At 40.6% G+C, this 15,096-nt stretch overlaps 1 protein-coding gene across 2 annotated transcripts in view; it reads right to left on the bottom strand.

Annotated features, from left to right (window-relative positions):
• Positions 1 to 1,691: 1,691 nt before the first annotated feature.
• Retreg1 (reticulophagy regulator 1) overlaps positions 1,692 to 15,096 on the bottom strand; it is a 129,657-nt gene continuing 116,252 nt past the window's right edge. For both annotated transcript variants that reach the window (XM_041632129.1, XM_041632130.1), the window contains 6 exons: positions 11,274 to 11,400; positions 8,729 to 8,813; positions 6,793 to 6,930; positions 5,439 to 5,503; positions 5,088 to 5,214; positions 1,692 to 3,866 (listed from right to left, as the gene is read on the bottom strand). In XM_041632129.1, coding sequence (XP_041488063.1) covers positions 3,373 to 3,866; positions 5,088 to 5,214; positions 5,439 to 5,503; positions 6,793 to 6,930; positions 8,729 to 8,813; positions 11,274 to 11,400 — 1,036 coding nt within the window. In that variant the 3' untranslated portion in view covers positions 1,692 to 3,372. The remainder of the gene's footprint in view (positions 3,867 to 5,087; positions 5,215 to 5,438; positions 5,504 to 6,792; positions 6,931 to 8,728; positions 8,814 to 11,273; positions 11,401 to 15,096) is intronic.

The raw sequence follows: 15,096 nt of genomic DNA, 5'->3' as shown, positions 1-15,096 counted from the left end.
GTAGGAGAATGGGAAAAGCCCAGAGGCAAAAGGTAGCTGGGATAATTTAAATTGAGAAAAGCTGGCTAGAAATAAGCCAAGCTAAGGGCAGGCATTTATAAGTAATAATAAGCCTCTGTGTATGATTTATTTGGGAGTTGGGCGAACACTACAAGCCACACCACTGGTAAGTCTCAGTTCTGCTACCATGTTGACTTTTCCAACCTGCAGAGTCCCTCCTTCAGTTAACCTTCTACACTCTGTACTAGCTAACACCTCATGAGCCACATACAGTTAGGGTGTGATGTATTACTGGCCTGGCTGGAAGGCTCAGGAGGAAGTGACTAAGATCTCTGGTAACAATCTGATGACCCATCCCAATCCCTCCTCTGGAGACTGTTAGGCTCTAAGGACATCTTTCTACAACACATTCTAACCCAAATGTTGCAGCAAAAATAGAGGGACCATATACACTGAGACACTGGAACAGCCCTGGGACTTCCATGATCCGTGACAACAGTTTACTCAGAGTTTCAGGGTAATTTCCTACAACTGATAAAGCTGGGGTGTAAACACGCAATTACAGTCAGAAACATTGAAATAATTTTTCTTGAATTTGTACTTACTTCTAACCGAAAAACAGCAGCATGCTAACAATTAACAGTTTTCAAAAAGGAGAAAGTTGTGCTTATTTAAATAAGTATGCATATTTAAATAAATGCCTTAATTTCGGCACTCACAAGGTTGAGTCAGTAAGACTGCCATGAGTTCAAGGCCAACTTGGGCAACATAAAAAGAACCTTCCTGCAACAAGTCTCTACATAATTCCTAAATAGGAGGATATCTGCTAACTATAAAACTTTTATAAAAGTTTGCTTTCTCCATATTCTAAAATGAAATGTCATCCTTTTAGACTTGTAGTGTGGTAAACGCAGAAGTGATTTAGAAGGACAACATGCAGGCCCCGACTAACCTTCCACCTCAGACTTCTTAAGCAGTGCTTCATTGATTCTTACCAAAATATATGGTCCATGTGTGCTGTTCCCATTGCACAGCCTTTTCTCTAGGAAATGAGAAAACTTTTTCTGTAACTCCTCAGCAATTAAAATAGTTCAGATTTTAATGAGTTCCACCCAGACTTTACATGCCTTTCCTGATCCAGCTGTTGGCATACTGAGAAAATACTACAGTTTGTCTACGTTCTCACGGCAACACATATGCAGTTCCCTGCTGGACTGGTTCACTCTTGGAGTTTATTCGCTACGATAGCCTAAAAGTAGAAGCACTGTTCCACAGAAAGCACACAAACACCTCAACATCCTACATTCGAAAAGTCTGAGTGGAGTTTTCTTTCTGTCCTATGTAAACGGATGATCACAGATTCTGGAACAGGTCATGCTGAAATGCAGGAGACTACCATGCACCCCTCTGGCACTCCCCCTCGACAGGGACTATTTTCCCCTATAACATTTACTTTGTATCTAGTAATATTTTAGATTGGATTTCTTTTTGTCCAAACTATCATGATTCAGCATTTTTTTAGTTTATCTTGTACGCGTAGCGAGTGACTTCACACACGTTCTTCCATGGCTGACCATTAAAATTCTTGTTTGTTCTTTAGTGAAGACACTGGGTGACCTTTGTTGTTTTATTAATGTGACGACTAAGGGTATTTTTTAAATAGAAAAAAAAAACGAACACATAGGAAGAAGTACTGGTAACAACTATTTTATAAATATGTGGCTGTATTTTTCTTCACATCCAACAAATGTATTGAATAGAATTCAGATATAGTCTTCGCAGACTCACACAGTTCCAAGGTTTTCAAACACAAATTTACACTGGTACCAAAACGGGCAAGATAATGAAGGCACAGGCTCACTTTGTATGAATAAAGGACACCGAACACAGTTGTGAGGCACTAACGACATAAGCATAGAACATCAATCAAAAAAAGGCAAGCCTTCAAAGTCTTCAGTAACTTCTCTCCCTTTTACATTTGGCAATAGAGATAGATAGATAGATAGATAGATAGATAGATAGATAGATATTTTAATACCTCACAAAGAAAAAATAAATAAGAGATGGTACATTAAAATTTCAAGTTGCTTGTAAGTAATCTTTAGAAATAAAAGGGATGAAACCAAAAGAGAACACAGCTTTCTAAGGTCTTAGATAACCCTTCCCTGCTAAGGCTCATGTGTGTCTGTGTAGAAATGCCAGCTCTAACTGAAGATTTAAGATAGTTGCTGACATGGTCCCCCAGTACTAAAAGATCGTTTCACAAAAACAACTATCTTGGTTTCCACTGTAAGTCAAATTTGAATATGTAAAGATGATCAAAAATTTTAAAGAAAAAATATATTCTAGCTTCCCAGTAAGAAACAGATTACATATTTAGACTGCAGTGACAAGATATAAACTTTAAAATTCAAGCAAGTTTCTCTCCTCTACACCTGCAAACTGAAAAGAAAAACAGTTGTTCTCATCACGAATGGCCACATTGCTCACAGGACGCGCGGCAGCAGCTCGTTTCACAATCTTAGAAGGCCAAACACAAGACAAAAACATCAGGTTTTACTTGCGTCTGAGTGTGCGAAAGAGATCTGCTCTTACATCTGCCCCATTGCAAACATGACAAAAAGGAACGAAACCAGAGCATCATTCTAGGATTCATAGCTGCTTGCTTCCTGTGGGTCGATACACCCCTTGCAAGGTTAGATGTGGCCGTCGTGGAGAACGGCACTTTACCAGTAAGCCTCGGTCTACAGCTGCAGAAATAACACGGACATAGTTCAGCAGATAGGTAGGACTTATTTTTAAGGTTTTTCCTAGAAAATTAATTTTGATAGCATTTCCCAAGCCCTTCAAACTACAAACATTTTGATAATTTCTCCTTTTTTTCATTAAAATCTAATGAGGTTTGAAAAACTACTTCCAAGTATAAGCAATACGGGAGGTGATACAACATTTGTTCACAATTGTTACTTTTCAGCAAGTTGTGATAAATCTTGGCATGCTTGAAAATGATAATGAAGAATACTTATAGAACTATCTGAAGTTGGGTGGGTTTGGGTGGGTTTTTCCTCTTCTCTTTAAAAACAACCCCTCTTCACTTATGACACCACAGTATGTATATATACTATATAGTTCATATACTATAAAGTTCATTTCCATGCTTATTACATAAAAATGGCTATCAGAAATGTCAGTCTATCATCAGTTGATACATATCCAACTCACTACAGAAAGGAAAAGAAAACAAAAAAAAATCTGAAGTAATTAAAGCTTACAATACAATTGTTTTCCTTTTTTTTTTTTTTGTTTGTTTTCCCTGCTTGTTTGAAATTTTTGGGTGGTTCGTCTGTGCTTTGCTGCAAGCTGATTCCCAGGTTAATGGCCGCCAAGGAGATTTGAAAGGAAGCCCGTAGACTTCTTACTGTGCTGAGCTTCTGCGTCTTGGTCTTGTGTGAGTCCCAGTTCACTCTCAATTTGATCTAGCTCTGCCTGGTCAAGTAGTTCAAAGTCATCACCATCTTCGGTGTCTGTGTCCTCTCCTATAGTAGATGCAGCCTGAGCACGAGCCTGCTGGGCCCCTTCGAGCTGGTCTTTGATGGCAGCAGTCATTGCCGCTGTGAGGACATCACCAGCCAGGTTGCTCATCAAGTGAAGGGCTTGGTCACTGTTCAGAGGAAGAGAAAGGCCAGCTGCCGACTGGCCGCCTTTGCTTGGTCTGTGCCCACCGTCCAGTTGTTGCTTTCTTCTCTTGAGCTCGGCGGGGAAGCCAAGGCTCAACTCGTCTTCATCGTTTGTTCCCGCGCCATTTTCCAGAGATGGAAAATCTGAAAGATCTCGAGAGAAAACCTCCTCACTGGGCCGGTCAAGGTCTGTAAAATGTGTAACAGAGATTCACGCATAAGTGCCACAAGACATCTGAAGTAAGAGTTGTCTAAAATGACTTGACCTGAGGCCTCTGAGCAACTTCATGTTCATCCAGCATCCTCGGTGTACCAGAATCATTTTAACCTACATTTGGACCCCTGCTGACTCTATGGCAGTATCTCTTGGCAAGAAGACAAACACTGTAAGTCCTTCCTGTACCTTTGGGTTTCCTATTGCAAGAAATAATGTATAATAAATTTTGCCTAGTATTAGCTCTGGGCTTTAACTAAAGTTTTGGTGTTTCTGATACTCCTCATTGTCGATTTGATTGGACTTGAAATTACCTAGGAGACACACCTCTGGGCATGTCCATGAAGATGTTTCCAGAGAGGTTTAACAGGGAGGGAAAACCCACCCTGATTGTGGTCTGCAACATCTCAAGAACTAAGTCCATGAGACTGGATTGAATAAAAAGACGAGAAAATGAGGAGGCAAGCTGAGCACCAGGATGCATTGATACCTGCCTCCAGACTGCAGACGCAATGTGACCATCAGCTTCATGTTCTCACCACTGCAGCTAGAGCAGCACTCGCCACCATGCTTTCCTACCTTGCTGAGCTTTGCGCCTAAACTCTAAGCCCAAATCCAGGCTTCTCTGAGTTGCTTTCATCGATCGGGTCTTTGTCACAGCAATGGGTAAAGTAACTAATATAGTGTTCATCATAATAATTGCATCCTTCCTGAAGATGGTATCTATCTATCTATCTATCTATCTATCTATCTATCTATCTATGTCTTTTTAAAAAGATTTATTTATTATGTATACAGTGTTCTGTCTGCATTTATCCATGCAGGCCTGAAGAGGGCACCAGGTCTCATTATAGATGATTGTGAGCCACCATGTGGTTGCTGGAAATTGAAATCAGGACCTCTGGAAGAGCAGCCAGGGCTCTTAACATCTGAGCCATCTCCCCAGCCCATATGGTAATTATCTTAAGCCAAAGAAGATACATATGATCATGGAACAGGAACTATGTCACAGTGTTTTCAAGGTTCACACATGCTATAGCAAGTATCAGTACTTCAGTCACTTTTAAATCCAAGCAACATTCCATTGTGCAAATACTCCACATTTTATTTACCCATTAGGTGGCTGACAGAATTGGAGTACCATTACATTTATTCAATACCAATAAAAGTAAGAGAACCCGGGCACATCAGCTTACCATCAGAAGTGTCTGTCTGTGGAGTGTACCCTTCTGAAAGGTTGAAGGTCCCATTATCAGTCCAAGATACTTCGGACACGTCTGTGTCAGACACAGATAACTCTTTGGCAGCAACGGTGAGGCTAATCTGCGTCAAGAGAAATAGCCATGGCACATTTCAAACTCAAGAAGACCCTTTAAAGAGTCCATGTTAACCCACTAAATTTTAAAATAAAGAATGAGCACTTCTTCCTTTGAGATTATCCAACCATCTTGATAATCAGGATCCAAGTTATATATGTCTATTAGAAATCATTGTACTTTCTGTAAATAAATGGCCGAACCACACAGACACAAATTGACCAAAAATACCTTAGGACAAAGAGCTGAAAAGTCTAATTCGCTGTCATCCTTGGGACTTTTTTCTTTATCTGTTGCTGTTGAGGGGGAAAAAAGGAAGCATTTAGTTTCCTCCTAAACTCAGGATATAGTGCCTTTATTTTAATATATATTCTCCGCATATCCAACCATACCTTCTAGCCCTTCCCTATAATTGTCTGTACTGAAGAACTTCACATATTTGCAAACAATTGCTTTCCAGGGGAAATGATGGACATCTATGTTCTTATAGCACTAGCCAGCAGCAGCAGCTCTGGGGACTTGGGGGCAATATAAGCTCTTGGCCGCTATCCTAGACTTCCTTTGTGGTGGGGCCCATACTCTATGCTGCATGCTCCTTCAGGTCATTCTGCTGCATACTATAGTCTGAGAAACTCTAAAGCCACAAATGATAGATAGATAGATAGATAGATAGATAGATAGATAGATAGATAGATAGATAGATGATAGATATATGATAATCTTATATGATATATTTAATTTTTTAAATCACATTAGAACCGCCCCCTTTTCTTTCCCTTGTTAATTCAGTCTGCTCTTACATGGCACCCACACTTACCCTTACCCCTTACATTTTCAATAATCCAACCCAAATTAAAACAAGTGCATCACAAGTAACAAAACAGAGCTGTTGAAGCCCTTTCTCCTTCCCCTGCCAATGTGTGTGCTCTGCAGTGTGTTCTGCGATCTATTTATGCTTTTGTCCATTGACAGCTTTATATTTGTGTGCAGTGGACTTCAACCCTTCACGTTTCTGTCACCCCATCTCCTCCCTATCTTCCTACTGAAGCCCTTCTTCCCCACGTGTCTCCTTCCTCCTTTCTTGCCATCATTGCATGTGACCCGAACTTAAGCAGGGCTGCCTGCATGAGCACCGGGTAGGGAAGGGGAGTTATACTGAAACATGGGCAACTTATCAGTGCTACACTACCCAGAAAGTGACACCCTTCCTGCAGCCACTGCTAGCTGTCAATCATTCCTCAGAGATGGGTGGGAACTCAAGAGCCCTTCTGCCTTCCAGGACTGAACACTGACAGGCACACTCCAGTGTGTTTCTTGGGTCTCTGTTTAACTGGGTTCCTGACTGGGGCTACTGTCCTGCAGCAGTGCCCCCAGCCTCTGACTCTCAAAACCTTTCCATGCCCTCTTGGCCACTAGGAACATGCACAATGCATAGTTTAAATTTTACTTAACTGTACGTTTGAGAAAAGAATAAATCCTATATAAAGGAAAACTACACAGGTTACACTTTGGTGGGCTGACTTTTCTGGCACCATTGAAGAAAGGTCTCATTTCATGCCGAGAACTAAAATCAAGCTGTACCTACCAGATCGCTCACGTTTCTTCTGGGTAATATATTCTCCGATTCCAAAATCTAGTTTCAATAGAATGGACTTGATTTTGCTGTAGATTTTTTGTCCAATGTCATTACATTTAAACAGTGGACACAAGAAAGCGAACAGTACTGAAATATAAAGAAGAAAATCACATGGGTAAAGGGCTTGTTTCGAATGCTGACATTTTAGTATTTTACAAGATACTGCTTAATACATGGGGAAAATAGCAACTTTGTTCTTAGGGTAACCCCTCCATCAGGTAAGTTTTCTATTATTACTCTATGATGAAAAGACATTTTACTAAACACACACACACACACACACACACACACACACACACACCACATTCACGGCTATTGTTTTTAAACTTTGGTATTAGGTTGATTTTTTTTCTCTCTTAATTGTCTACCTTGAAAATTTAAGCTCTCAACTGGCATCGTACCTTTATTTACTACAACTGGCATCGTACCTTTATTTACTATTGCCGTTTACCAAGAGGAAATAAGTTCCTATTGTTAGCTTATTTTCAGTAATACTGGGAAGGTGTCCCATGAGGTTGCTGGGCTTGTATTTGAACTCAGCACAAACCAGGTAGGAATGTCTTGCTCCTAGTTCTCCTGTCCAGAACTTTTCTCACTTTTCCCTACATAATTCAGATCAAGTCCATGAGTTCTCTCTGAAGACTGAGTTTGAGCTGCAGCCAGCTGCGAGGTGTGCCATGCATTAGGAACACACAAAGAAGGAAGTGGCCACACTGGCTGCACTGTATTTTCAGTGTTCGTTATTTTGTTGTTGGGCAATGTCATCTCTTACTCAGTTAGCCTTAGAGCCCAGTGAAACTCGGAAGCCAGCGTGAGAAAGGAACTGTGAGGTTAGCAGACAGAGGTACTGTCTAACCCAGAGGTAACAGCACCAGATCTTCATGTATTTTAGGAAAAGCAGAATATTTAATTTGAAGATCTTTTTAGGGTTTTAATTCATATATAACAGACTACACATATAGTACACAATTTGGTAAGTTTTGACATGTAAACAACTAAGAGTCCCTGAAACAATCGAGACAGTGAACAGTTTAGTGCAGGCACGCATTCTCATGTCTTCATTAATCCTCCCTTTCTACCTTTCGCCTCTACCTGACCTGACCCCACCCAATCCATCCCAGCAACTGTGGGTCTACTTCTTCACTAGTCTTTATTTTGAACGTTCTGGGGTTATATGCAAATACAACTGTATAGTGCATGCTCTGGCTTCTCCCATTCGGTCTAATTACTTTGAAATTTATCCACAGTATTGCATGTATCAGTGTTCAGCGCTGGGATCACACACACGGTTTATCTGTGTCTCTGGAAGGCTTATACAAACTGTATTCCTTTGTGCTACCAAAAGCAAGCCTGCGATGAACATGTGTGTGTGAGTATTTGAGGAGATGTATCCAGCTGTCTCTCTTGGGTAATACTTAACTCTGGGGTAGCCAGCCATACAGTTTTCTGAGATGATTGCACTATTCTACTAACCTACCACTAACAAGCAAGAAGTCAGGTTGTCCTATACCATCGCTAATATTTGATGTTGCTGGCATAGCTACCTGGTATCTCATTGTGACTTTATCCTTGGTGCCAGAGAAAATAGAAGAAGGCAAAAGTGCAGGACTATGTGCAGCCTGGAGCATATTGCCTAGTTATGCATTCAATGATATAATTTAACATTATTCTTTGATTCTGCATTTTACATCTATTCTCCCAACTGTTTATATATCAATGTCTCTAGAGACAAGAAATACCAGACATTAGGTGACAATTCTGATTTGTTTAATAATTCAGAGCGCACCTATTCTCTTCCAAACTACAGAAGATCTGATTAGCACCAATGATGTCGTATGCGTCCCACAAATTAGCAAAGTACACTATACTTTACTACAATACTTACACAGTAGGTAGCTGAGTATGACCCCAGGAATGTAACTTCCCAAGATTGTAAAAAATGTGCACACACTGCAGACCAGGAGACAAAACTAGAAGTAACAGAAATAGCATGGGACAATTATTTCAAGACACTGTAGAATACATGCATGATATATATCTATACATGTTTCATTATGTATCCTATGTTTCTTGAACAGCCCCCTTTGTACTTAGAAACCTTACAGAGGCATTTTAACACTTCATAACAAACAATTTGCAGGCAGAGGAGCTAATTCTGGCACTAACAATGGCAAGTTCCCTTACTCAGGCCTGTTGATGTATTGCTGCCAGGTGCAAGAGACTCAAATAGTAACACGTCCCCAGGAACAACTTTGCTAAGCCTCATAAGTAAATCTGTACTTTGACTACTACTGTAAAACCATTAAGATCCACAGACAGGCCAAAGCTTGCTATAGGTGTAGCTATATGACTCTGACGTCATTTGTTCTGCTGGAAAACCTCTGGCACAAATCTGTGAACATGTAATCCTTCCTAACTGTATCCGCCTACATCTAGGTTACCGCAGAGCTAAATGCAAGTGAACAGGAACTTCTGTAGTGATATCTAATTCTTTCCCCCCTCTCTGTCAATCACAAAGCAAAACACAAAATCTTTGGCTGTCTTGAGAAATTTTAGAATTTATAGAAAACTGTCACACGAGAAACATCAAGATAGAAAAATATGATCTTTTTTAAAAGATCATAAACCATCTCATTTTTATGCAGTTTTAAATTTAAGTACTGAATTAAAGTGCCATGCAAATTCACTGGGGCGAGTTTTCAAAACTAGGAAGAAATACATATCTCTGGTCTAGAAATATTAAGAAAAAGAATAAGGACTCAATTTCAAAATAACAAGTATTTCATTCCATTTGGCTAATAAATTGTAGGTGAACACATGGAACAAAATTAAGGACCTAATTAAAAAAAAGTATGGGTCCTTGAAAGAAAATGAAATTCTAGAAATGAAGCAATGTCCAAAGCCGAAGGAAGAAATAAGGCCATAATGATATAGTCATGGACCCAGAAGCTGGCTTTGAGAAAGGATTTGTCATCACCTATATCCTATTGCATCATCACCCTTAACTAATGGCCTTGGGGCACGTTAATATAATCCAAAGCAGATGTCTTAAGTTCAGAATATTCTCAAAATATATATGATCATGTCATGTTGGTCAACTAATGGTGTGGGACAATTGTATTCTGTCAATTATATTTTAAATAAACACTGATTGGTCAGTAGCCAGGCAGGAAGTATAGGTGGGACAACTAAGAAAGTAGAGGTGGGTCGATGAGAACAGAAGAATTCTGAGAAGGAGGAAGCCCATTTCTCTGCAGTCCTGACCCAGCCACAGAAGAAGCAAGATGTGACTGCCTCACTGAAAAAAGTACTGAGCCATGTGGCTAACATAGACAATAATAATGGGATAATAGACGTTATAAGAGTTAATATGAAGCCTGAGCTAATGGACCAATCAGTTTATAGTTAATGTAGATCTCTGTGTGATTTCTTTGGGACTTAATGACTATGGGAACCAGGCAGGACAGAAACCTCCACAAGCAAACTAAGCACTACAATCTACCAAGGCCCTCACGTGTGTCAATTCTACACTGAGTGTTCGCTGTTAAAGAAATCCTTACAGACACAGCACTGCCATCTCAATATGCACACATGTTCCCATGGGCTGTTCTATTACTTAATACGGCGAAGTTATGAGATTGCCTCAAGATCTTGTGGATAATTCAACCTTAAAAGAAGCACTGGAACCAGCAAGGTCTGGTGATGGTACTGCCCCTCCCCAGAAAAGCCACAGGTCGCATTCTTCAATTGTGCCCTTCACTCTGCAATCCCTTTCATCACGTGAGACTCTTCCCTGAGTGAGTTTTTATCTTAATCAGAAAAAACAACAACAACAAAATCTTATCCAGTTGTATAACCAGAATCAATGTTTTTGCCAAAGCTTGTTTGGTTCTTCATTCTTTCTCTCTTTTGTTATTTCAGGATGGGGATCTTGTAGGGTAACCCAGGCTGACCCTGAGTTCATGATCCTCCTACCTACCAAAGTGTTGGGGTTGCTGTGATCTACCACATTCAGCAAGCTTCCTGAAAATAAAGCGAACCAGGATCTCCACAATAGCTTTAGATAGCTTCGATTACCTCGGAAACCCTAGAAGGACTACATGCTTATCTCAACTGCCTTCGATTTCAAAACTAGAGGACAGATGATAACCAACGTTCTTAATGACAATTCTTTCCATTCCCTTTTGGTTTTAAGAATGACACAGCCCAATCATAATTCCTTCTAGTAATGAGCTAAGTCAATCCCTATAAATGCTCAAGAGTTTCACATGTGACCACATCTGAGCCTTGTTGAAGCCAACTCCTATGCTTCCGTTGTTTCAAATTCGCATCTTTACCAGCAAAACAGGTCACCTCATTCATTCCCACGCTACACTGAGGATTCCAAAACTTGCCTTGCAAAAAAAAAAAAAAAAAAAAAAAAAACTTGCCTTGCCAGGGCTCTGCTGTTTGAAAAGAGACATTTCTTGAAGAAACAGGCCGAAATTCATCCATGATTCTGCAATGCAGTGGCTCAGTCTTGGTCTTTCATCTGGCTTGGAATTGACAACTTCCCAGCTGAAGAGAGAGAGAGAAGATGCAATTGAACTTCAGCAACAGTCACACCAACACCAGTGTTCCCCCACTGAGCACTTGTGGCTTCCATAAGTAGCTACTGAAGACGACTGTTGGCTTCATTATGCTCTGATTGCAGAGGGCTAAACCAGCCTGATACCCAAGTCAAAAGACTCTCGGATGCCAAGAGAAACAAGGAGCAACACAGTTCATTATCTGATTACAATGTGGGAAACACTGGGGAGGCCAGCGCCGGGGCTTTGGGGCATGTTTTCTCAAGGAGTCATTTTCCAGCTCAGATCTGGAATGAATTAGCACTTTGCCCAATGACTGACTAGAGAACACCCCAGTCCCTGGAGAGACCCGAAGATGGCGAAAGCCAAAAGAGCTACCCAGTCGAGCCCCAGTTTGGTACCGGCCTAGGGAACCAGCAGAAAAGCAATGTATAAAGCTTGTGGGGAGGAGGCACAGCTCGTGCTGGGCCTTGAAGTGCTTGTTGAAAACAAGTCCTAAAGATAAGAAGCCGTAGCACGTTTAAGGAAATAGGGACACTGGATGTACAATGATTAATACTACAAACAATGTGTTTCCAATATATGCAGTAGCTTGGCCAACTCTAGGAAAACTGCTCATTCCATGGTGTCTTACAGTAACACCCCCCCTTTGTAATAATGGAAACAAAATTAGCATGTATGTACATACACATGTACATATGTTGTGTTATGTTGCGGGGGAAAGCGTGCCACAGAGTGGAAGTGGAAGACAGACCTCAACTTTGTAAGGTATGTTGTGATTCTGAGGGTCACTCCCCGGTGCCAGGGCTTTCACATCAAATGTCTCCCTCTGCTGAGCCATGTCAGCAGCTCCCCATTTTTCTGAAGTATCTTTTCCTAGTCATCAAATGTGTTGAATGAGAGACCAAGGTTGGCAGTGCGCCATGCCCTGGCCCTTGCGTTTTCACAGGGCTCTCAGGGACCTGAGCACTAGAAACATTCCATTCACAGAATCACAGCCTTCTCTGAAATGACAGTGGCACCAGCCTCTGAAAACTGACACTTACAATCCCAACTCACGAAAATACGAGTTCTGGTAAAAAGTCTCAAATTTATAATCTGGGAGGGAACTTCATCCTACCATGTTGAAGGCCATGCCATCACAGAGCCGGGGACATACAATACACAAATTCAGTAAGGGTTCCAGGGGAAGACACTAGTGAACTGTCATGGAAGGGTTTCAGAGCAAGGCTCATCTCTGGATTCAACCCCAGTGGCCCCAAAGCAAAATGGCCTTGGCTCTTAGTGCTCAACTACAAGGGAGTTATGTACATATAGAATAACAGAATATACATGTTTTGTTAATATGTTTAAGAGTAGGACAATTTTTCAATTAATTTTAATATAAGGTTTGCTGGCCCTGGTGATGCAGGCCTGTAATCCCAGCTAATCATCAGGCAGAAAAATTTTAAGTCAATGGCCTATCTGGGCTAAAGAGTACATTTAAAGACAGCCTAGGCAACTTAGTGAGACTTTGTCTCAAAATAAAATAATAATAATAACAACTAAGCAGCAGCAAAAGAAAAGGGGGGGTGAGAGCACACTCGGCAGCTAGAGCTATAGATAGCCCAGTGGTAAAATGACTGCCTCCCATGTACAAGGCCCCGGTTCAGTCAGCATTGCCTCAATTAATCAATTAATTAAAAATCTAAGTGTAAATGAATGTCACAGTACTAAAAGAAGGGCATGTTCCACGTTTCTTTCTCGTTACCACAATAAATGTTCTGCCAGATAATCCCAAAATGTTAGTTGCCCAGGCTGAGGTTCTTCCACCAGGTAGACAACGACCAAATGACTTCTCGCATGTCGTGAGTAAGGAATGTGTGGAGATGCCTGACTTTTAAGAAATAGTTTATGTCTATTAACATTACCCTGTCTTGAGCCAATGAGCATTTCTGTTTTCATTAGTGAGCAAATCACGCACCAGGCCTGCATACCTGACTAACGATTCCAGACCTATTGTAAGAACATGAAGTACATAGCAAAGAAACCATTATCTGTAACAAAATCCTACCGGAATGTCTGCTTAATGAGGTAAGATTTTATATAAGAGAACACAATCAGCATGGAGGAAGAAATGCAAGGTTGGTGAGCTGGGGTTATTTTACCAGATAAGTCAAGTTTGTTGCTACTGACAGAGCCTAGACCATTGTCCAGCTAAATGGGACTATGGGGATGACACACACTTTCATCCCTGTTTCTCTATACGATCTGTATTTAAGGATAGGGTTGAACTGTTTGGTAAACATAGTTCTACCAAGTCAGTCAAAAATATAACAGAATGATTCTGAGTACTGCTCTTTAAAGATTAAAATGAAATGAACACATTTGCTGTTTCACTCAGACTTGAAATAGACTTTTTCAGGAGAATGAGTCACTAAGGGGAGCTGTGTTCAAGCAGGGGAAGATAAAACAGCAGGGAAAGCAAATGAGTTGGACCCATTGGCTTTATGTATCACTTCATAATGATAAGACCCATAGGAAAAATCACAGGAGAATGCATGCGGTGTGGTGGGAAGGACAGGTTACTTGGGCTACAGGCGGGATGGCTCGGCATCAAAGGCACCTATTGCCAAGACTTGGGATATGAGTCTAACTGCGGGGACCCACATGGTGAAGAGGAGAACTGATTCCCACAAGTTGTCCTCTGACGTCCACATATGTGCCATGGCATGCGCACACACACGCCTCCCTTCACATGAATAAGTCAATGTAATTAGAATGTTTAAAATAAAATTGGTGGTTACTTCAGGGAGAGGACCAAGCAAAGCGTGTGACATGAGTCAGAGAGGTAGGCGATCCCTAGGTCCTAACCATAGACAGCGTCTTCAGGGCAATGCTGATGTGAAAACCAACATTCTGTGGCTACGAGAGCTGCACATACATGCATGTGCATATGTGTGTCTGCATATGCCACACACACACATAGCATTTGATCTTTTTCAACTTTTATACTAAAATGTATACTGCTTTTTATTTCGTGAACAATTTTCTCACATGAGTAGATCGTGTTTTATACATTACTGCCTAAATACAAATGCTTCTAGCTTTGTCCTCATTTATTTACCTGTGAAATAAAGACAATATTTCTGTTGGGTAAAAACATAAAACATCATTTTTAAGTTCACTGTTCAGATGTCACAACGTTGCTCGGAAGGCTGTCTTTAGGATTCGTGTCTCAAGGATATCATCATATATTTATTTAGTAAGTAATGAGCCTCTGACCCTCATGCAATACTTAGATCACCACTGCAGAGATTGTGTGAAGGATCTTTTTGATGGACTTTAAGGAAGCATAATCTGTTAATTTATTCACATTTTCAATAAATATGACCAAGTTTCCCAATGTCTTTCATTATGATAAATACACTATTTCTACAGCTTGGATACCAAAGCTATTGCATCTCTCCCTGTGTCCAGAGATTGCATCATTTGCTGGGAGTGATTTCTACTGACGTGAGAAACCACTCAATTTCTTTATTCTGAGAAAGTCTCATGTAATATTTTTAAACAGCACATCCCCTTACTTCCCACATCAATATTAGCACAGCAAATAATTCTTATTGACAACTGAGTTGTTATAACCCCAAACATGGATTCATTGTACACAGCTTGAAAATATTTCCTCACCAAATGATCTTGGAAA

The sequence above is a fragment of the Microtus oregoni genome, unplaced genomic scaffold (genome assembly GCF_018167655.1).
Source record: "Microtus oregoni isolate MIOR12 unplaced genomic scaffold, Mior012 000040F_ref0000088, whole genome shotgun sequence".
Taxonomy (NCBI): Eukaryota; Metazoa; Chordata; class Mammalia; order Rodentia; family Cricetidae; genus Microtus; species Microtus oregoni.
This window is presented reverse-complemented; position numbering and strand designations above follow the sequence as displayed.